Raw genomic sequence first — 22,769 nt, forward strand, 5'->3', positions numbered from 1 at the left:
GGGAGGATGTACAGATTCAGAGAAATAAGTTGGAAACTCATCCAACCAACCTGGGGCATGCAATGAAGGTTAGGACATGGGAACATAAGATGGTCCTCCTGTAAGTGTTAGAGCTGATTTCAAGCCCAGGCCTGGGAAGTACAATGAAGCACACTAACTTCCTGAAAATCTTAGAAATATTTTTGACCCAATTCTTTTCTATGATGCCCCATTTTTGATTTTTAGTACCAACTTTGAGTTTTTTCCTTCTTTCCTTTCCCACTGCCATAGCCTCAATTCAGACCTCTTATTTCTTATGTTTGCAATATCCTTCTCTCAAGGCTCCCCGCCCTTCATCTTCACCGATCCACCCTTCATACTCCAGATAGTTGTGTTTCCAAAATGCAGGTGCCAATGGATCACTCACCTGCTGAAGCACATTAGACACCTCCCTGCTATTTACTGAGTGCAGTTGAAACTCTTTAACCTGGTTGTGATAGGCAGAGTAATGGCCTCACAAAGATGCCTAAGCCATAATTCCTGGAACCGGTGACTAGGTTACATGGCAAAGGGGAATTAAGATAGTAGATGGCTGAGTTTAAGATAAAGTGGTTATCTGGGTGGACCCAATGTAATCAGAAGGATCCTTAAATGGGGAAGCGGGATGCAGAAGTCTGAGTCAGAGTGATGCCATGTGAGGTAGACTCAAGCAGCCACTGGCTTTGAAGATGGAAGGTGGCCCTGGATCACGGACTGTGTACAGCCTCTAACAGATGGACGAGGCAAGGAGACAGATTCTCCCCTTGAGCCTCCAGAAGGGAGGTAGGGATACAGCCCTGTGACACCTTGACCTTAGCCAATGACACTCATTTGGGCTTGTGGTCTCCAAGACTGTAAGATAATACATTTGTGTCATGTTAAGCCACCACATTTGTAGTAACTTATTACAGCGACAATAGGAAGTTTGCACAGCTGGTATTTAAAACCATCATTATCTGACCCTAGTCTAGGTCTCTATCTCCTTCTCCATGCATCTGAAGCTCTAGACTCAACAAACCAGGCCCTGGTCCTGGCACATGACAGACAATTTCAGCCTAGTTGTGTTTTCTCATGTTGCCTCCTTAGCCTGAAAAGCCCTTTGCCTTTTCACCTACTAAAATTAGCCAGATCAAATATTGCTTCTTGCACTCATTTGCATTCGCTGTCAACCTTGTGGGGTTACTGTGTGACTCACATGAGACAATAGGTGGAATGTCTCCAGCCAATCTGGTGTCAGACCAATCCTTACTTCCACTGAATGTAGTTGTAGAGACGTATAATTTTCTTCTTGTACTGAAAATACCTTAGGTCAGGAACTTTGTGTCTCTCATTCCTCCATTTTCTACAGTATTTAGCATGGAGTGTTGGCCACGAGAGAGACTTCGTACTAATTTGTAGGGTTGAATAAGAGACAGGTTGTGATAAATGCCATGGATGGGATGATAGGTTATTTGCTTCATACTTGTGTACAGGGATCTGGGATATGCTGGGCATTGTCCCAGGTATGAAGATATCATAACAAATAAGACAGATGTATTTACCATGAGATATCTTACAATGTAGTCATGTCTCTGCTCTTGATTTCATTTGAAGCACTCCAGCTGGTAGCTACTTCCAATCTGGGGAATTGCTGATGCCCAGAAAATCCACTGGGGTCAGAAGCTAAAATGGCTTAGCTGAGAGCTCTTTCAGCTCTTGAGACAGAAGTGGGAATGATGCCCCTGACAGGAGTGGCAGAAGGAAGGGGAGTGTGCATGCCTGCAGGCAGGACCAGCAGAGACAGATCCTGAAATGGAAAAAGACAAGTGGGTAGGATCACACCAGGAAAAATGGACTTGATGGATCTGTGATCTTTCCATTGCCAAGGCTGTCAATGCATGTCCACAGAAAGCAAACACCAGGGATTGCTCCGGGCTTTTATCCCCATATCAGTGAGAGATTGCCTGGAGAGGTTGCTCTTTGTGTTGTGAACTTCAAGTTGTCAACACTAAAGAAGTGACATGCTCCCTCTTGGAGACATGACATTTTACTACTTGAGGGAAAATGACCTGATTTGCTCAAAGACTGGGGATAGAAAGGACCTAATATATACTGAGGGCTTACTACTGGCAGAAGATACCTCACAACAGTCCAATGAAGGGAAGGATATTGGCTTAATTTTCCAGATGAGGACACTGAGGCTCATAGGGTAAGTCCCTTGCTCAAGGTCACACCCAGAGTACGTTGAAGAGCCTGGATTCTACACGAAGTCAGTCTGGTTTAGAGCTTCTGCTCTTTTTTCCAAGCAGACAGATTGGTTAAGTTTCCTATGTGCTGATGATTACCTCTGGAAGCTTCACTTTAGTGGCTTTGGAGCCACCATTTCATCTTTCATCTGCTCACATCTGTTTCTGCCCTTCCGTGGCTTCCTCCACAGGGTGGTGATTGGATGGAAGGAGAGATGGACATGTAGGAAGGTACAAGCTCAGACTCCTTTTGGAGCTAATTAACCTTAGTTCTAGTTAGCTGACATCAGGGGATACAGATGTCATCATGTCAACATGGCAGGGAATTCTGTGGTCATTTGGCCCCACCCCTGTTACTGGGCTGTATGCTACCTAAGTCATTTCCGTGAGGCCATCTCTCTCATTTTCCAACTCCTTTAGGGAAAGAAAGTGAATGGATTTTTAATTCATTTTTAATGGCTTGTTACAAAAAACTAGAACAAACCCCCCACTATTCAACAGACATTTTTCACAAGCTCCTTGTTTCAACCACACTCCATTTTCATTGCCTTGATCTGTCACTCGCCTTATTCAGCTCCCAAATTCTGCAAAGCATTTCCTTAACGTTGGCCCCATTTTAAATAATGATGACTGCACTTATTAATTTCTCTATCTCTTATTCCTTCCTTGGCTCCACTAGAGATTATTTGTCAGTAGGTAACGGGATTGTGGTGTAAGGCTGGAAGAGAGGTGAAGAGGAGAAATTCAGTAAATGGGTCATTCTGAAGGCCTTTACAGTCATCAGTAGCTAAATCCAATGGTCCATTCTTAATCTTTCTTGTACATGAATTGACAGCATTTCATACAGCTGAGTACCTCTTCCTCCTTGAAACACTTTTTTTACGTGGTTTCCAGACACACACTCTCCTGGGTCTCTTCTAATTTCATAGACCATATCACTGAAGTTCTCTGATTTAAGATATCTCTAAGAGAAGACACTAAAGGCAGAAGTTGATGACAAGAGCGCTGGAAAGGCTGGAGGAGTAAGAAAGACAAAGGCAAAGTAGAAACTATTACATCTTGCACTGGAGGAGAAGAAAAAGGCCAAGGGTCGCCAAGGTGGTGTGGCTCAGTGGTTGAGCATCAAGGTCATGATTGGATTCCTGGTCAGGGCACATGCCTGGGTTGTAGGCTCAATCTCCAGTAGGGGGCATGCAGGAGGCAGCTGATCAATGATTGTCTCTCATCATTGATGTTTCTGTCTCTCTATTCCTCTCCCTTCCTCTCTCTGAAATCAATAAAAACATATTTGGAAAAAAAAAGAGGTCAAAGGTCTCTGCCACCCGGATTCCCACTGTGTGTACTGAGCTCAGTAAGCAGACATCTAAGAGCCTGCACTTCCTGTCATTGAGACCTCCAACAACTGCTGCTACCACCAACTCTGTTGCTGCCATTCAGTTGTCACCAGAAAACAGAAGTGTGGAGACAGTAGCTTTATCCTTTTCCACCATTCCCCACAAGTACCCTCCCCCTCCCATTGGCAGAATCAAATTAAAAGCCATATGACAGGAGAGTCTTAGGAATAGGGTCCTGGTTACCTACAATACATAGGCAGGAAAGTGGGCCAGGAGTAAATACACATAACAATCACCCCTTTAGCTCTTTGAGCATCCATTTACATCCCCTATTCATAAGTAACCCCTTCTTTTGCTGTTGGTTCAGTGGTAGCATGAAAAGCTCAAAATAGCTGGGTATTAGTTTCAGCGTCCAGTTCAATAGAAAGGTGTTTTGTCTCCTGGTGACAATTTTCTCCTTAGGAACCAAGATTTCTCTTTCAACAGAGCCAAAGGATGCGGGGACATGAAGAAAATATCCTGTAATGGCTTATTGGGTGTAATAAGGAGAAGACCACTCCTACTTTTGTTCCTTTCCTCTCAGACCTTTATATTTTGACCAAATATAGGATGGGGCAAGAGTAGGTTTACAGTTGTGAGTATGCAAAACACAGAGTTTATTCTTATATTATCATTAATTATAGTATTATTTTCTGTGTGAACAACTGTAAATCTACTTTTGCCCCACCCGGTATTAGTTGCATCCACACCCTGGAGGGCAACACCACAACCTCAGCTCTCAGCTAGTCCTGCCATTGGGTCTTTGAAAGGCCATTCAACCATTGGCTCAGGCTAGATGCTTTTGGGTGATGAAGTCTGTGGTTAGGCCAGTGAATTCCATGGACATGCCCGTGACTGCACTTCATTTGCTGTGAAATGAGTTCCTTTGTTAGAAGTGATGCTGTGTGGGATATCATGACAGTGAATAAGGCCTTCTGAAATGGGAAGATTTTGATTCTAGCATAATCACTGCAGGCAGGAAAGCAATCCCAATGGGAAGAAATTGCTCCCCCTATGTGATGGGAGGGGCGCAATGTAATCAACCTGCCACCAGCTGCCCTAATGGGGTCTCAGCGCTGGTTTCTGATGTTGGCAGGTTGGGAACTCAGCAGTGATAATACCCACATCAGCCTTGGTGAGGGGAAGTCTATGTCAAGGCAAAGCCTCCGTCTCTGCCACAGTGGCCACTTCAGATCAATTACAGGGGAATCCGGGGAAAGAGGCTTACTGGCCTCCACAGAAGGCATCTTGTTCCTTCTGATCATTGAAAGTCTCTTCTGTAGTAAAGACCATTCAGTGAGCACCCCCTGTGCCAATGTTGAGAGGTCTAAACACACACTGGTTTCCCTTCCTGGATTCTCTGATCTCCGAATGCTGGCATGCCCCAGCTTTCTGTCCTCACATTCCTATCCACACTTCACCTCTTGGTGATCTGTCCTAGTCTCATATCTTTAAATACCATCTAATCACTGACAAATCTCAAGTTGATATTTCTAGCCTAGACTTTCTTCCCTGAACTCTAGACTCATTTATCCAGCTGACTATCTGACTTCTCTCTTTGACTTCTCATAGGGTTCTCAAACTTGAAGTCCAAAGCTAAGCTTCTAATCTCCATTCCACACCTCCTTCTCCTATGGTGGCTCTGTGCTTCCAGATGCTTAGTCCTGAACTCTGAGGGTTATTCTTGACTATTCTCTTTCATTCACACCCTGTATACACTTTGTCAGCAAATCTTCTTGTCTTTACCTTCAAAATATATTCACATCATGTCCTTTTTTTCTGTCCACTGCTGTTGCTCTGGTCTAACCTACCCCATATTTCACCTGGATGATTAAAACAGGATAGAGGGTTAGCCTGCAGACTGAAGGGTCCCAGGTTCGATTCCAGTCAAGGGCACATGCCCAGATTGCAGGCTCAATCCCGTGTGTAAGAGGCAGCTAATCAATGATTCTCTCTCATCATTGATGTTTCTATCTCTCTCTACCTCTCCCTTCCTCTATGAAATCAATAAAAAATATAAAACAAAACAAAAACAGGATCCTAATTCACTGTTGTCCCCTTACTGCCTTTCTCAACACAACAATCAGGGTGATCCAGTTAAAACTAAGTCCTATTAAAATCCTCCAGCAACTTCACATCTCAAGAGCTAGAGTCTTTACATGGTTCACAAGTTCAAACAAGATCTAAGCCTCCAATATGTCCCTGACCTCATCTCTCCCCTCTCAGCTCCAGCCTCCTTGCTGTTTATTTCTTTCTTTTAAAAAGTATTTTTATTGATCTCAGAGAGGAAGGGAGAGGGAATCAATGATGAGAGGGAATCATTGATTGGCTGCCTCCTGCACGCCCCCTATTAGGGATTGAGCCCATAACCTGGGCTTGCGCCCTTGACCAGAATCAAACCTGGGACCCTTCAGTCCACAGGCTGACACGCTATCCACTGAGCCAAACTGGCTAGGTCCCTTGCTATTTCTTGAACATACCAGACACACTCCTGCCTCAGGATCTTTGCATTTACTGCTTCCTCTGCTTGTCACATATATTACCCAGATACACATGATTTAATCCCTCACGTCACTCAGGATTTTGTGAGGACTTTCTCCAGTTCCTTATTTACTGCTGTAGCTTGCATATCCCTGACCACCCCTGTACATTAGCACTTATTCTTCTCCCTCTGTTTATATCCCCACAATAGCACTTACCATCATCTGAATTCTGAGCTATTTACCTATTATCTCCCCCTCCAGACTGTACATTTTATGAAGGCCAACAAGCTGGAAGCCTTCCTTACATTTTTGATTAGTGGGTAAATGAAAAAATCACGAGGACCTGAAATTGAACGATACAGTGGACAGCTACACGTTTCAGAAGACTCAGGGTTGATCTTGTTATGGGTGGAATAAGGGAGGAATTAAGGGATATACTGAGGTTTTATCTTGACCCAGAGTTGATGATATGCCCTTTAAAAAACCTGGGAAGGGATAACACATTTGTGAAATTCTGTGTATGTTATATGACAAAGCAGGTATCTCTGACACTATTTCCTTGTCCTCCTAACTAGATTGTAAGCTCACGGTGAGCAGGGAGCACCCTTTGTTATTCTGAATTTGGCACACACCCAGCACAGTTCTGGATACCCAGTTGGTGCCGACAGTCTTGTACTGGGGATCATTTGGGTTGTGCACTACAAGCATTGGATTTCTGTTCCCCGAGGGAATGCTCTGGAGGGGGGAGGAGGACCCCGTAATTCAGACTCTATTGAGACTGAACAATACACTCTTGTAGGCAATCCCTGAGGAGTATGTCTTAGCATCCTTATGATTGTCAACTTCTTCTGGTAAAGAAAGCCATGGTCCCTACTCCAATTGGCTGGACACAAAGAACTGTCAGGTAGGGGCAGGAATAAGGTGGTAGGAGGTGAGGGGGAACTGGAGGGGGGCATGCAAAGAACCCCATTGATTCAAAGGCACCAAGATTTCATGGAGGTTTAATGAACTAAAGTAGTTTTCCTTCAGAGTAAAATTTTATAGGCACTAAAGGTCCTCACTTCACTGAATGTGCTCATGGGTGAGAGCGTTCTAGTGATTTATGAATTTGAAGATTATGCATTATCCTGTCAGAGGATGGAATCCCCCCAGGCCTCCTGCCTTCCCTCAGAAGCTGAGTACAGGAGCCAGTGAACACCCCTGTCTGATCTGCAGCCTCCTGTGTTGCCATGGGGTCTACTATTTATTTAAACATATTTTTATTGCTTTCAGAGAGGAAGGGAGAGGGAGATAAACATCAATGATGACCATCACTGATGGGCTGCCTCCTGCACGCCCCCTACCGGGGATCAAGCCTGCAACCCAGGCATGTGCCCTGACTGGGAATCAAACTGTGACCTCCTGGCTCATAGGTCAATGCTCAACCCCTGAACCACACCGACTGGCCATGATGAGTACTTTTTAGACAGCGCTTCACAACTCTAGACTCTTTCCCTCTCACGAAACGAGGATTACAGGGAACCCTTGTCTCCTGAAGAATAATTATCATACTAATAACTCATATTTGCACAGTACAGCTCATAAAGCAAGTCAACTTCCTTTATTTGATTTGAATCAACAGCTCTGTGAGGTTGGCAGGAGAAGGTGTATCATTATCCAGATCAGGAAGTTGGAGCAGTTCTGACAGTGTAAGCTGCTCAGGCTCGCACAGTAGATGTGGTAAGACGGAGGTTAGAGTGCAGCCCCATCACAGCAAGTGCTCTCTCTTCCCCAGGCTGCCACACGGGCCCATCCAGAAGGCTCACAGATGGACCCGATGGGATAAGTGATTAGAGACGCGGGGAGAATTAGAAGCATTCTCCGGTGGAATAGGACTGAACTGTCTTTTTGCAGTTCTGAGTGTGGGTACCTCCCCTCACTTAGGGAAGAATGTAGAAAGCTCCTTTACCCCCAAATATCACTCACCCTAACCCTGCCAGGGACTTGGACCCCTGTAGGGAATCCTGGAAGGCAGCAGGTTCAGGAACACTACACATGTCATGAGGACAGGAACCATTTCTCCTTTGCTCCTTTATCACCAGAATCTTATGCTGTGCTGGGAGTAAGGCAGGAATAGATAAATGAAAGAGAGAGAGGGAAATGAAATATAAAGACATTAGCTACTGGCACTGTCTGTCTAAAGATCAGGCAGTTTGCAGAAGGCTGGCCTGAGATCTGGGGGAAGCAGGAGATACTAGGTGTCTGGGGACAAGACAGTTGGAGGTGGTGGTCAACACAGACAGTACCAGCTGATTTTGTAAGAGGCCAGCCATGCCCTTTTCTGTTATCTTCTTATACTAATCCCTTAATATATATTATTTATTATACATAATGTGTGTACTATATATACATAGCAAATCTCTTATTATAATATAGTCCCTCATTGTCACCACCCTCTTTATTCTTATATAACTTTTTATTAGTTGCTGGACCACACGTTGGGCTTTCTCCATCCATTCTGCATGATTCCATTGTTCTTTTTCCTTTCTTTCCCAGGGAAGAAAGGAATTAGGAAGGAAAAGAGGAAAAGATAGATAGATAGATAGATAGATAGATAGATAGATAAAGGAAAGGAGGGAGGTTGCTTCCATTTTTGTATATGGAAATTCTTACCTTGCTCCAAGTCCCAGATCATATACTCTCTCCTTCATGAAGACTTTGCTGATCACATTTTCTCAATTTAATTGCTTCCTCTTCTCAACTGTTATAACTCATTATCTGTACATCTCTCATACGTTTATCATCTCATCTCTTCTTTTATTGTCACATGTTTATAATTCACTCAGTGGACCTTGTATAGGACCTGCCATGTGTCAGGTGTTGTGCTAGGTATTGGGGGTGCAGAGACCTGATTTCTAACCTAAAAAAGATCACAATCTAACAGACAAGGTAGACATATGAAGTCTCTTTAACCCACTGTGTTAAAGGCTATAAGATATGTGTGAACATGTTTGTTTTTCCAGAGAAGATGTCAAATGGTAATTTAAGGTTATGTGTATAAATATGTACATATGTGCATATATATATTATCATAACTATATACTAGCTTTTCTAGCTATATTTATATATACACTCACATATATATAGCTAGGGACTTTTCTACTACCCTGTCCCTGTGTATGTCTGTAGGTACATGGCTTATATTAAGAGAGAGAAGTGCTATTTACTTAGGAGTTATTCTAATTTATTTTCATTTATCTTGCTGTCTAAAACCTCTCCAGGATTGTAGCCAGTTAGGTAAAAAAGTTACTTATTTGACAGTTTATTTCACAAACCTGGGTCTCCTAACAATTTGTCTAGTTCTTTTCTTATTACACATCTCTGTTTTCTATTTTTTTCCTCCAAGAACCAAAAAATCAAAAGTTATCTTCACCCCTGGGCTTTGAGCCCTGGCTCTCTCCCTGATTTCGAATTCACATAAGAGTGCTCCATAACTATTTGTGGAATCCATGAATGACTGATAAACTCCTGGAGGGCAAGGGTATGTATTTCTTCTCCCTGTATTTCTGTTCATTGCCTTGTGCACAAAGAACCCACATAAACATTTGCTGAATGGAGAAGCATTGCATTTAGAGTACAACAGGCATGGAGTCATGTAGCCCTGGGTGGGAATGTTGGCTCTGTTTTCTTCTAGTTGGTACCATTGGGGCAATTTGCTTAGCTCTCAGGACTCACTTTCTTCATCTGTAAAATGGGGATATTATATAACATCTGCCCAGTCTCAAAAATTTATGGAGAAGCATTGCATTTAGAGTACAACAGGCATGGAGTCATGTAGCCCTGGGTGGGAATGTTGGCTCTGTTTTCTTCTAGTTGGTACCATTGGGGCAATTTGCTTAGCTCTCAGGACTCACTTTCTTCATCTGTAAAATGGGGATATTATATAACATCTGCTCAGTCTCAAAAATTTGTGAGGATGGAGAAGCATCCAGCATAGTATTTAGCACATAGTAGGGGTTCAATGAATGCTTTCTCCCTGCTGCTGCTTTGAATTTGAGTGTTCACTCTCCTCTGGGAACCTCTATTGGACGAGAACCAAGTCAGGTTTTTTTTATGGGCCCCCCACCCTTCCTTACCACACCCAGCCACTGGTGATTCCCGAGGCACACTCCCATTTTCTCTTTCTATTCTGACTACCTTCCCAGCAGCCTGGGGCTTGTTAGGTGGGCTTACTGCTTGTGTCATGACCCCTTTGGGGGTCGAACGACCCTTTCACAGGGGTCACCTAAGACCATCGGAAAACACATATATAATTACATATTGTTTTTGTGATTAATCACTATGCTTTAATTATGTTCAATTTGTAACAATGAAATTGGGGGTCACCACATGAGGAACTGTATTAAAGGGTCGTGGTATTAGGAAGGTTGAGAACCACTGGTCTAACGGCTAAGGATTACATTATCAACTCTTCATAGCTTCATTATTATCCTTCTATGCTGGCTCCTGGGGAAAGGAAGCTTCTAGCCACCCCTTCTCAGTGTTGGGACCTTTCCTCTGGGCAGTGCTGCGGTGACTTTGCTGAGACATCCTCCTCATACATCCGTCTGCCCTCTTTGTTAGGCTAAACTCATTGTAGAGGAAGGGGTGCTTTTCTAGATCAGGGTCTCGGCAAGGTGGGAGGCTGTGTCACTGAGGCACAGACTTGGGACAGGAATCAGGATGTGCTGGAGCATTTCTCAAAGCATGGTCCTTCAGTTGCCACAGGAAGATTTCTGGACACTACGCAGACCCCTCAAGTCAAACTTGCCAGGAGTGAGGCCAGCGATCCACATCACTGCTCCTCAGTGACCATTAGGCTCCACTCTACTCATGGAGTGGGAATAGTGTCCTGGGCACTTGGTCAAGGTCACACATTTGGGACTTCAACCTGAGTCACTTTCTCTCTCTGTGTCATAGTTTCCTCATCTGTAAAATGAAGGTAGCAGACTAGATTCATACCACCCCTTTCTGAAGACTATGATTTACTGCCCAAACACCATTATCTTTCATTGACTCAAAAAGTGATTATTTATAGGAACCTTTGACATGTTAGGGAGGCAGAAGTACGAACCATGAACCCTACCCTAAATTATTAAAAGTTGATGAGACGGTAACTGATGGGATATCTAGGCCTGATGTGATATCTAGGCACTGAGTCATGCAGGCTGGGCCCACCTGTGCTTTTAAATACTGACTGAGAGTGATTTTTTAGAAAAAATAAGGAAAAATAAAAGGGAGAAATCTGTTGTTTGAGAGTGTGTGTATATTAATTCTATAAGACAGGACTTATCTGGCACATTGTTAAGCATCTGGTTGGGAAGGGTGTGGATAAGTCCCTTGCCTTCAGTAGCCCCTGATTTTAACAAATGAAGAAACTTATTGTGAATGGGAGAGGCCGGGACCACGGAGTGACTGTGGAGAGCAGCTGTGTGCATGGGATTCACACTCCTTGCTGTTGCGCGCTGCTAATAGGACAGGTGGCTTAGCAGAGTCTACTGTTCTACAAGAGCCATGCCAATGATGTCTCTCTTGGCTTGGCTGTTTCTTGCCAACCCACCACTTCCCAGCACAGGACTCAGTCAGAGAGGAGACCTATGAGCCCTCTAGTAATGGCCCCGCAGAAAAGTTGAATGTCCTAAACCAACTTTGCCATGGACTCTCTGTGACCTATAATGGGTCACATCCTTGCCTCTCATTTTTTTCTCAGTTTACATAAAAGAAATGGCAGTGGAGCTGACTGACCCCATGGGGTGCGGGATGAGAGTAAATATCAAAGTGAGTGTTTTGTTGTCGGTTAAATGCCATAAACATGTTCAATATAATGGCTGATTATTTTTCTTTAATCGTAAATGGATACCTAGAATGGGAAGGCCCCATCTTGGTAGCAGAAATTCATTATCTCAGAAAGTGTTTAATGGCTGCTGTGCAAATGAACTGGAGGAAGTTAAATTGTGGAATGGGATGGAGCTGAGAAAAGTGAAATGAGTTGTGCATTAAATTTAGATAAACACAATTATGTGTAACTGGATTATGACGCGTGCAGGCAGACACAGTATATTAGGCACCTGCGTTTTGATTAAAATCGATTCAGGTGCAAGCGCTTAGCATTTTTGTAGGTACGGAGTTGTGTCTAAGCCACTGTCCAGGTTCATAAGGGGAAGGCAGGGAGATGACTTATATCCAAGGCTCCAGCTGGGGAAGTTTAAAGGGCATAGGACAGTGATGGCGAACCTATGACACGCGTGTCAGAGGTGACACGCGAACTCATTTTTTTGGTTGATTTTTCTTTCTTAAATGGCATTTCAATATATAAAATAAATATCAAAAATATAAGTCTTTGTTTTACTATGGTTGCAGATATCAAAAAATTTCTATATGTGACACGGCACCAGAGTTAAGTTAGGGTTTTTCAAAATGCTGACACGCCGAGCTCAAAAGGTTCGCCATCACTGGCCTAGGACCAGACCCACCAGCCAAGACCATTTCAGCACGGGCCTTGTGATTTCAACTGGAGTCAGGAAAGTGCCCTGGAGTCCAGTGGAGTCCAATGACCTGCATACTCCATGGTGGGGACCGATGCTGCATGATAGGTGGCCGGTGGCATCAGGGACTACTGGGGACTCGACCTGCCTGCCATAGAAATATTTATGGTCCTAGTGATGGAAACACAAAATCTCTTTGAACCCCTGTAGGCAGAATGGGGCCCAGTTCCTTCTACCTTTTTAGCCCAAGTCTGCAAGTCAGAGTCATCTCCAGATCAAAAGCAGCCCATCCTCTGATCCCCGGGGTGGCCACGCCAGTGAGCGGAGCCAGCCAGCTGTGCCTGACCTTGAAGAAGGACAGCTGTGGAGAAACAACTGTCAATTCCCAGTGAATTCCTGTTGGCATGTTTTTCTTTCAAGTGCAAAGCATCTTCAGGATTAAAATAAATGTAACCAGTTCCTGGGGATGCATTAAATGAACATGTTTCCCCCTTGTTTGATCCTATAATAACCCGTCAACTAAACAGATCGCTACTAAGCCTTCCTCTGGGTGATTTGAGACGCAGTGCATATTGTTATACAAACTAACATAAGCTTCCCTTTTCTCCCCCTTTTGTTCCTCTCCTCTGCCCTCCTCCTCACCCCCCTCGCAGGTCATACTTATCCTGACGAAGCTTTATGACTTCAACCTGGGGAGCGTGACTGAGAGTTCACTTTGGAGGTAAGTGGCTTAGAGGTTCTTAAGGGGCCACTTGGCTGAGCTCACATGAGAAATGCCAGCTGAGGGGCTGGGAAGCCTGTTTGGAAGGAGCAGAAGGGAGGGGGTCCTCCCCCTGAAGCTCTCTTTAGTGTCCCCGAAGGCACCGATGGCCTGCACCTGTGGATTGCCTTAGCACTCTGCTTATTTCTTTCGGGGCCGGTCACATGTTCTCCTGGGCAGGGCTGTTGCTTCTGTGTTCTGCAGTGTCTCGCGCTTCCAGGTGAACGCAGGTGGGGTTGGAGAGACGGGGGAGCGTGCCTGACAAGGAGAGACCCTGAGGAAGGGATCTGTTGTAGGAGGGATGCTTGTCCTGGTGCGACTGTTGTCAGTCCTTGGCGTCTGTGAGGCGCCGTTGTTTTTGAGAAGCCTGCACTTATGAGAATACACCCATGTGGGAATCAGGGCTGTGCAGGGACTTTCACGGTCCCTAGCCTTTGTGGGCTCCTTCCTCTAGACCAGCGGTTCTCAACCTGTGGGTCGCGACCCCTTTGGGGGTCGAACAACCCTTTCACGGGGTCGCCTAAGACCATCGGAAAGCACATATATAATTACATATTGTTTTTGTGATTAATCACTATGCTTTAATTATGTTCAATTTGTAACAATGAAATTGGGGGTCACCACAACATGAGGAACTGTATTAAAGGGTTGCGGCATTAGGAAGGTTGAGAACCACTGCTCTAGACAATAATATTAAAAGATATATCTTATGAGTGCATTGGTATGACAAATGCGTTAAAACACTTTTTCAGCCTAAAATTGCATTTTTTTTGTTTTGACTTTAAAAGGACGAAGGCACTTGTGTCCTAGGCTCGGTGCCCATAGTGGGTGGTGGGTAAATCAGCCCTGATGGGATGCTATGGCATCAGGACAGGAAGAAGGTGGATGCTGCGGCACCAGGACAGGAAGAAGGTGGATGCTGCAGCACCAGGACAGGAAGAAGATGGATGCTGCGGCACCAGGACAGGAAGAAGGGGGTAGCACAGGCAGGGCTTGCACACAGCCAGCCATGAAACTAGGAGTTTCTCTGGATCGGGGACGCCTGCACACTTAGCCTTCCACAGACCTCCTCCACGCATGCTCTGCTCACAGCCACACTGCCTGCCACACAGAACGACAGCAAGTTTCATCAGCCACCGGGAGTCCGCATTTCACGTCCATACATATTCTACCATGGGACTTAAGAGGCCGTGTATGTGTCCTGTGTCCTTTGTCCTTTGTCAATACTGGGGAGGATGCTGTCACAAAAGGCCCTTCACTTGCCTGTGTCTTCATCCCAGAGCCCTGTCCCGAGGGTTTCCTGGGGGCTGCAGCTGAGGCGTCTGGGCCGTGAGTGTCTGCCCACCTTGCTGCTGCCTCAGGTGACTTGTTTGTTTGCAGAGGACTAGCCAGGGCCTCTCTCCCAGGGAAGGGGAGCAGTCACAACATCTATTAAATATTTAGGGGTTAATTGCTCCTATTGATTGAGGCCTGCCTCCATTTGCACAAAATGTCCAAAACCTAATTTTGCTGCTCATTGAAAATTGGCAGAGGTATAAGTAACCAGGGGCTTGTAATATATGAAAGCATGCCTGTTTCCACCCATGCAGGACTCCCAGAGGATTAGAGGCTCAGAAACCTTCCTAGCAGGTCCAATCGCAGTGATACTGTGCTGACCCCTGAAGCCTGACTCCCGTACTGTCTGCTTAGTGCAAATAACAAAGCAAGCCCCACGTGGTGGGACCTGTTAGGGATTGGAAAAGCTGGTGGATATTGTGGGCTTTCCCTGTGATTAAATGCTACATAAGAACGTACTTAAAAATTTTTTTTATTGATTTTTTTAGAGAAAGAGGAAGGGAGAGGAATAGAAACATTGATAAAAAAGAAACATCATCGATCAGCTGCCTCCGCCCCCCCCCCCCCCCGCCCCATCGAGCCTGAAACCCTGGCATGTGCCCTGACCAGGAATTGAACCAGTGGCCTCCTGGTTCACGGGTCGATGCTCAACCACTGAGCCACACTGGCTGGGCTAAGAATATGCGGGTTTTTTTGTTTTGTTTTTTAAGTATTGATTGCTTTTAGAGAGAGAGAGGAAGGGAGAGAGAGAGACACTACTTGTTCCCCTTATTTATGCATTCATTGGTTGATTCTTGTATGTTCCCTGACCAAGGATTGAACCTGCACCCTTGGTGTATTAGCACAATGCTCTAACCAACTGCGCACCTGGCCCGGGCTGTTGTGTTGTGTTTCAGAAAGTTCATGGGTCTGATAAAGCCCCGCTTAGGAACCTGCATAGAGTATGATTGAGGAAAGAAACTGCTCCTCAACTTTGTGAAAGTTTTACCAATTGCTGGGGCCTCTTCTAACTTAAATATATATATATTTCAGAGAGGAAGGGAGAGGGAGAGGGAGACAGAAACATCAGCTATGAGAGAGAATCATCCATCGGCTGCTTCCTGCATGCCCCATACTGGGGATCGAGCCTACAACCTGGGCATGTGCCCCGACTGGGAATCGAACCTCCTGGTTCCTAGGTCGATGCTCAACCACTGAGCCACACCGGCCGGGCCTCTTCTACTTTTTACTGTCTTCCTGCTCAGCTCCTAAAGAGAGTGTCTCCCACTCTCTTTTCTATACAGAAGATGATGCATTTTAGTTAGAGCCTAGAGCACTATGATCTTCCTTAGTAGCACAGTGTGCAGAGGAAAGAAACTAAATAAAACATGCACCCATTCGGATGCATGATTTGGCCCGGCGTGCTTAACCAAGCTGAAATTGAATTTGGTGATTCTTCAATCTTCTGTCTAACAGAGAAGCCTGGAGCAGAAGCTGCCATGACAAGATGACACTCCCTGGCAGGTTACAGTGTGATATAATTATTTGCCTCATTGGATTAATAATTCAGAGATCATCTACCTCTAAATAGACAAGACTGTTTAAAAGCACTCGGCGATGTAGCAGTATCTTGTGCCCTGTGACCCTCTTTCCGGAACTCCTTGGTGCTATTATATGAGATTCAAATTTTTTTCTCCACCAACAGAAGGGTGGCTGCGTAGTTTGGCCATTAGCACAACCGTCTGTTGGCATCTCTTAGTCAAATAACATTTTACATATAGGATTTCAAGCTTAGAGAATTTGTGAGGTTAGGGACTGACTTTTTAAAAAGAACAAGGCTTTTACTTTCAGCCCATAGTGTGTCAAGCTTGGGGGCTGCCCATCAGTCAAGGGTGATATTGGGCCCCAGCTCTATTGGATTTGAGGTAAGCCTGACACGAAGAGGAGTGGTGAGTCACGGTCAGGAAGCTCAGCATCCATCAGTTTCCTTCTCAGCAAAGTATGTAAGTGAAGGCTCTGGGACTGATGGCCTGGGTTCAAGTTCACGCTTTTCCACTTAGCCACAGAGTGACCTTGAATAAGTTTCTTCACCTCTCTGTGCCTCCATTTTCTTATCTGTAACAATGAGGATAATATAAGCATCTACCTCAGCGGTCCTCAAACTTTTTAAACAGGGGGCCAGTTCACTGTCCCTCAGACCGTTGGAGGGCCGGACTATAGTTTAAAAAAAAAACTATGAACAAATTCCTATGCACACAGCGGCGGCAAAAACACCCGGCGGGCCGGATAAATGCTTTCGGCGGGCCGCATGTGGCCCGTGGGCCATAGTTTGAGGACCCCTGATCTACCTCATAGAGTGGTTATGATATTTCAATGACACAAACTGTGATTAATCCCAGGAAAGTGCCTGGCATACAGTGCTATGCATGGGACATACTCAGGAGAACTAGTCGTCATCATGTAATCCACCTGTAATTGATCAGCTTCTCTATGCTAGTTTCTTCTAGTTTGTTCCTTTGCAACAAACTTGAAGCTATCTTGTTCTGTTCTTTCCAATAAAACATAAGAGTTGGTTTACCACTGGCCCCATTTTACAGATGAAAACATTGAGCACTTCAGAGATTAAATGACTTGACTCATGTCATACAGCTAATCAGTGGGTGGAGGGGGGCAAGGCTGAGGTCATAAGTCTGAGAGTAGGGGCTCCCTGATCTTGGACTCTTTACATAGTATCACGTGTCCTCTTAAGTGGAAATTCTGGAGCTGGATATAGATAACCCTTGACTTCTCGTCTCCTCCATTCCCACTGAAAATAGGCCAGTATTACCTGGTGTGCAGGCATCATGGACTCAAAGGCAGGGCCATGTTCGCCCTCATTTCTGTGAAAACAGCATGTGGCGTATGCTTTGGTACCATCTTCATGCTCCTCTGCACACACAGGTGTACACCTCTGCCTCATTTGTTGACATTCACGGTCCTCGATTTGGGAGCAAGAATGTCACTTATCTCTGGAAGTAGGAACTATGATAAGGCCAATTATTCCACTGCCTGAGGTTTTGGAGTCTTTAGTTTTGAACATAAATCACAGTTGGGATTTATGTTTCTGACTGGCAAATCGCTTCTGGGACTCAGTTCTATATGTCTTACCCACTGACACTTGGACTGATAAGTACATTACTCTTCCTCAAAATAAATTGTTTAAGGAACTCATTCCTGGAGAGCGATGAGCTAGCAAGCAGTTGTCCGGATTCCATCTGTCCATCCCAAGCGCTACTCTCTAGCAAAGGTCCCAGGGTAGGCAGTTTATGATCGGGAGTTTTCCTGTGGATTTCCTACTGCATTAGGGATCCCCCTGGAGCTAAATGCATTTGCAGTTGTGGAGGCATAAGAGGAACTGGAATCTTTTGCAATGGATGGTCTACCTCTATTCCTATTTCACCTCAGTTCTTCTCTTTCCTCCTCCTCTCCATTTCTTTCACGCCCCGCCTAGTAGCATGGAAGACATTTTTCTCTTTGATAAGCAACCGGGATTGGCCATTCCTCTGTATGCCTGGCCTCAGGGCCTGCAGAGCAAGGGCTCCTGGTCAGGGTATGTATGGAGTGTACCACTTCGCAGGCACATCCTCCTAGACCAGCGGTTCTCAACCTGTGGGTCTCGACCCCTTTTGGGGGGTTGAATAACCCTTTCACAGGGGTCGCCTAAGACCATTGGAAAACACATATATAATTACATATTGTTTTTGTGATTAATCACTATGCTTTAATTATGTTCAATTTGTAAAAATGAAATTGGGGGTCACCACAACATGAGGAACTGTATTAAAGGGTCGCGGCATTAGGAAGATTGAGAACCACTGTCCTAGACACTTTCCCTGAACCTCCTCTGCTCGCCGCTAATGGCACATCCCTACAGTATGTAGTGATTTGTTCCTAGCCTGGGAACTTCTCAAGAGCAGGGGACATGTGCCTTTCTGATTTCCAGATCTACAAAGCCTATCCCTTGGGCAACACTAAATAAAGGCTTGGACAACTGAGCGGACGTTCCAATAGCCCCAAACCAATCCCAGCCCAGCCCCGCCTTGCCCTGTCGCTTTCTCTGTATTGAGTTGTCTCATCCTCCCGCCACTGGGGAGTCCTGTGACTTTTCATCTGCTTTGCAAGCTGTTGTCTGGATCATTTATTTCCTCCCCTAATTGTTCTGTCAGTGACCTTTCTGGGGATGCTGGTTTGTTTTTTTCTAAATAGGAATTGGAGACCTTTTGGATTTATTAATTTTTTGTTTGCCAAGAAAACCCTGATAATAATTGCTAAGACTTCCCAGAAGTTATTAGTTTACAAATTTTAATGACACTCATGATTTATTTATGTGCTTCCCTCCCTCTCCAGCTGCTCACCCCAATTCCTTGGTGGAATTCCTGCTGAATCTGAGTGAATTAATGGAAACAAAACAGCAGATTGGAATGACATTTTTTTTTGCTAGGCTGTTAATTAAAAGCTTTCCATCCTATTCGTTAGTCTCTTCATATGTGAGGTTCTGAAGGCCGGGCTGGTACAGGCTGTGAAATCCTCCCTCTAGAGTGGGGGCCTTCTATTTGCTTTCAGTGGTAATAAATCTGGCGCAGATTCCTGAATGGGTCAGCGAGCATTCAATTGAACAGATATTAATCGAGCATCCATATGTAAGCGGCCCTGCGCTCTCTGCTGGGGATGCAGAATAAGCGTGTCCTGATTACCATCCTCAAGGTAGGTTTAGTTTGGCTGACAGATAAGATTGATGTACATAGGAAACCACATCAGACATGTGCAAGAATACATATGCAGTGCATTCTGTGATGAGTGGCCCTACTGTGGAAATGCTTATATTACTATTATTATTATTATTATTATTATTCTACAAAGGATGCAAAGTAATTTTAGGAATGAACAGAGGACGGATCAATGTGCACACATTGCTTTGCTGTTTAATATAAAACATGTTTAATATAAAACATCTTCTTTCCCAACTAGGATGGGAAACTCCTAAAAGGAAGTACTGTCTTGCATGTTAGTAGTTTCCACAGCAGATGGAACAGAGTATGTGTAGTGGTGAAAGCAGTGGGTTCCGGATTAAATAGTCTGGGTGCGAATCTCAGGTCTACTGCTTGCTAGCTGTCCCACCTTGAGCAAGATTTTAGTTTGTCCAAGCCCCATGTACTTATCCATATAAGGAGATGACAATGAGACCTATCTCATGGAAGCTTCTCAAGGATTCAGTGAGATGATGCATGGAATGCAAAATGCCTGCAATCTAGTTATCGCTTAATAATTAGCATTTGTCGTAGGCCCATATCCTCCTAGCCCAGCAGCTTCCACCAGACTCTGGATAATAACAGCGCTGATACCGTTAGGAGGGTGGGTGAAGAACACATCTAGAATCTGAAGCACATAATGCCTGGAAATGATGCATTTCTATGGAGGGAACACTAGAGGCTTCTCCTTGAGACACTATCTGTGCTTGTCAAAAGGGAAATGTTAATATTCTCTTGGTGTTCCTACACCAAATGAAGATAATGATGATTTTGGCTACAGGATGCAAAGCACAATCTGATTTAAATTCTCCTAATACTGGTATAGTGCTGAGTTAACGCATTCGTTACTGGTGATTTTATTTTTAATGCAACTATTCGGGGATCTAAGACCATTGAAGAGTTTTGTTACCTCTCAAGTAATTAACATGGAAGGCAGGGTGGGGTCATGTATGGTTCTGAAACGTGGCATATCCTAAGAATTACTTGTGGAATGTGTTTAAAATCTAGATTGTTAAGGCTCGGTGTTAGGATGTATACTCTTAAAAGCTCCCTGGTGGATTCTTATCTTCAGGTGGGTTTGGGAACCACAGAGTTCAGAGGAAGCTTGGGTTCTAAGCCCATCTCAATTACTAATGAATAGGCTTACTCCTGCCATTCTTCTGTTTCCTTATAAAAGAAAAAACAAAACAAACATTAGATGAAATGTTCTCTCAAGTCTCTTTCGACTCCAAATCTACAGACTCTACAAACTCGGGAACTCAAACAGGAAGCATGTGCATTAGGATTTATGGTGTCCAATGGATAACAGCTCCACTCCTGAGCACAGCCAACCTCCCTAAAAATCAGTGTGAACAACATGGACGATCTGGCAAGGTGCTGTTCACTGATGGATGGTGGTCCGTAGCAGGTGTTAGCCAGAATACCTATCCAAACTACTTAATTTAAATTTATTAAAGATAGGGAACATCACTCAATCTATGAAAGTCTTTGTTCTACAAAATAGAACGAGAAAGGAATTTGCCCCAACTATGGAGCTCTCAGACATCTTTCTTTGCTGGAGAAAAGAGACATCAGGATGCCGGAGAAGCAGATCTGGATTACAGATCTGATGCTTTCCTCTTTATTATGGGAAAGGGAGTTCTTTTTATGGCTTGGTCCTTTTCTTCCACTAGGGAGGCCCCAGACATGTATCTATTTTGATTTTTGCCCAGTGGATGAGAGAATATCACGCTCTTGTGGGGATCATTTCTGTTGATTATTTTATGTTGTCTTCTCTTTCCGCCAAATGCAGTGCCATTTTATCACAATCATAAATTACCCCACCATGTGGAGAAGGGGTTTGAAATCCTGCCTACCCCTTTCCACAGCCTGAGCTCCCTCTCATTTGCACAGCAGTAGATTCATTAGCCTCCTAATGAAGTTAATAAGTCAATAAGGATTAGACAGTCCTTCTAAAATAACACTTATAAATGGATGCATTTTCCTACCCTCTAAGGTAAGCCTTAATTTATTTTCCTGCCAGACGTCCATGTGTGTAAAACTATGCTAGGTGAGCCTTTGGAGTGTGGTTTGAAGCCAAGAAAAAAAAAGGAAAATTTTTATTTCACACAGAGCCTATCTATTTCCAAGTTTATAGGAGAGCAGAGTTTTACACACTCCATTCCTGCTTATATATATAACGACTATAAAGATTAGGTAGTCGAGCTTTCATAGTTACTTTCTCATCATTTGGTGGCCAATTACCTTATTGGACATAGACTGTAAATGCCTTTAGGAGGCTTCTGGCAGCTTCCCTGTGAAGACCACTGCCCTAGACATTATTGGTGGAGCAATAAACTGGTAAAAGGCCTCTTCTCTCTGTCACATGTCTGTGAGGCTCTTTGTAGGAGTCACTGAACTAAAAAAAGGAAGCATTTTACATCTTGCTCTTGCTTCTAAATGTTTTCTACCCAAGTTAAAGCTAAAGTCAAGTCTTGCCCTAGCCGGTTTGGCTCAGTGGGTACAGTGTCAGCCTGCAGACTGAAGGGTCCCTGTTTTGATTCTGGTCAAGGGCACCTACTTTGGTTGCAGGCTCCAGCCCTGTTTGGGGAGTGTGCGGGAGGCAACCAATTGATGTATCTCTATCAAATAGATGTTTCTCTATCTCTGTCTCTGCCCTCCCTTCCACTCTCTCTAAAATATCAATGAAAAAATATCCTCAGGTGAGAATCAACATCAAAAAGCTAAAGTCAATTCTTAAAATGCAATCCATAGTTTATATTTTACAAGCTCCCCCTTGCATTGATACTAATATCTTAAATTGGTATCATACTTGTAGTCATTGTCCACATGAACACATGCCCACCTCATATTTCTGTGGGGAGTGTAAGGCTTGTATAATTGAATATTCCATTTTACAGATGGATAAACTAAGGTTTTGAGTGGGTTGATGGTCAGTGATTTCAGATCTGGGACCCAGATCTAAGTTTCCTGATTCTCAGCAACCATATGCTCATGCTGTTACATTACTAATCCCTCTTTCCTGGCCCTTCTAGCTTAGCAACCATTCATAGTTCATGACATCTCTGTCTAAGGGGCTACTTTGGGGACTAGGAATCAGTTTCCTTGGATATCGTCCACATGATTTTTAAAAATACATATATTTTTATTGATTTCAGAGAGAAAGGGAGGAGAGTAAGATAGAAACATCAATGATGAGAGAGAATCATTGATCGGCTGCCTCCTGCATGCCCCACACTGGGGTTAGAGCCCACAACCCGGGCATGTGCCCTTGACTGGAATCAAACCTGGGACCCTTTAGTCCAC

The 22,769-nt window shown here is 44.3% G+C and overlaps 1 protein-coding gene across 1 annotated transcript in view; it reads left to right on the forward strand.

The window, feature by feature from the left end:
* The window catches only part of SORCS3 (sortilin related VPS10 domain containing receptor 3), a 506,985-nt gene that overhangs the window by 144,530 nt on the left and 339,686 nt on the right, over positions 1-22,769 (forward strand). Inside the window, exon 2 of the mRNA XM_006095936.3 lies at positions 13,256-13,323. Within this exon, the coding sequence (XP_006095998.1) occupies positions 13,256-13,323 (68 nt within the window). The remainder of the gene's footprint in view (positions 1-13,255; positions 13,324-22,769) is intronic.

The sequence above is a fragment of the Myotis lucifugus genome, unplaced genomic scaffold, assembly GCF_000147115.1.
Source record: "Myotis lucifugus unplaced genomic scaffold, Myoluc2.0 scaffold_162, whole genome shotgun sequence".
Lineage (NCBI taxonomy): Eukaryota > Metazoa > Chordata > Mammalia > Chiroptera > Vespertilionidae > Myotis > Myotis lucifugus.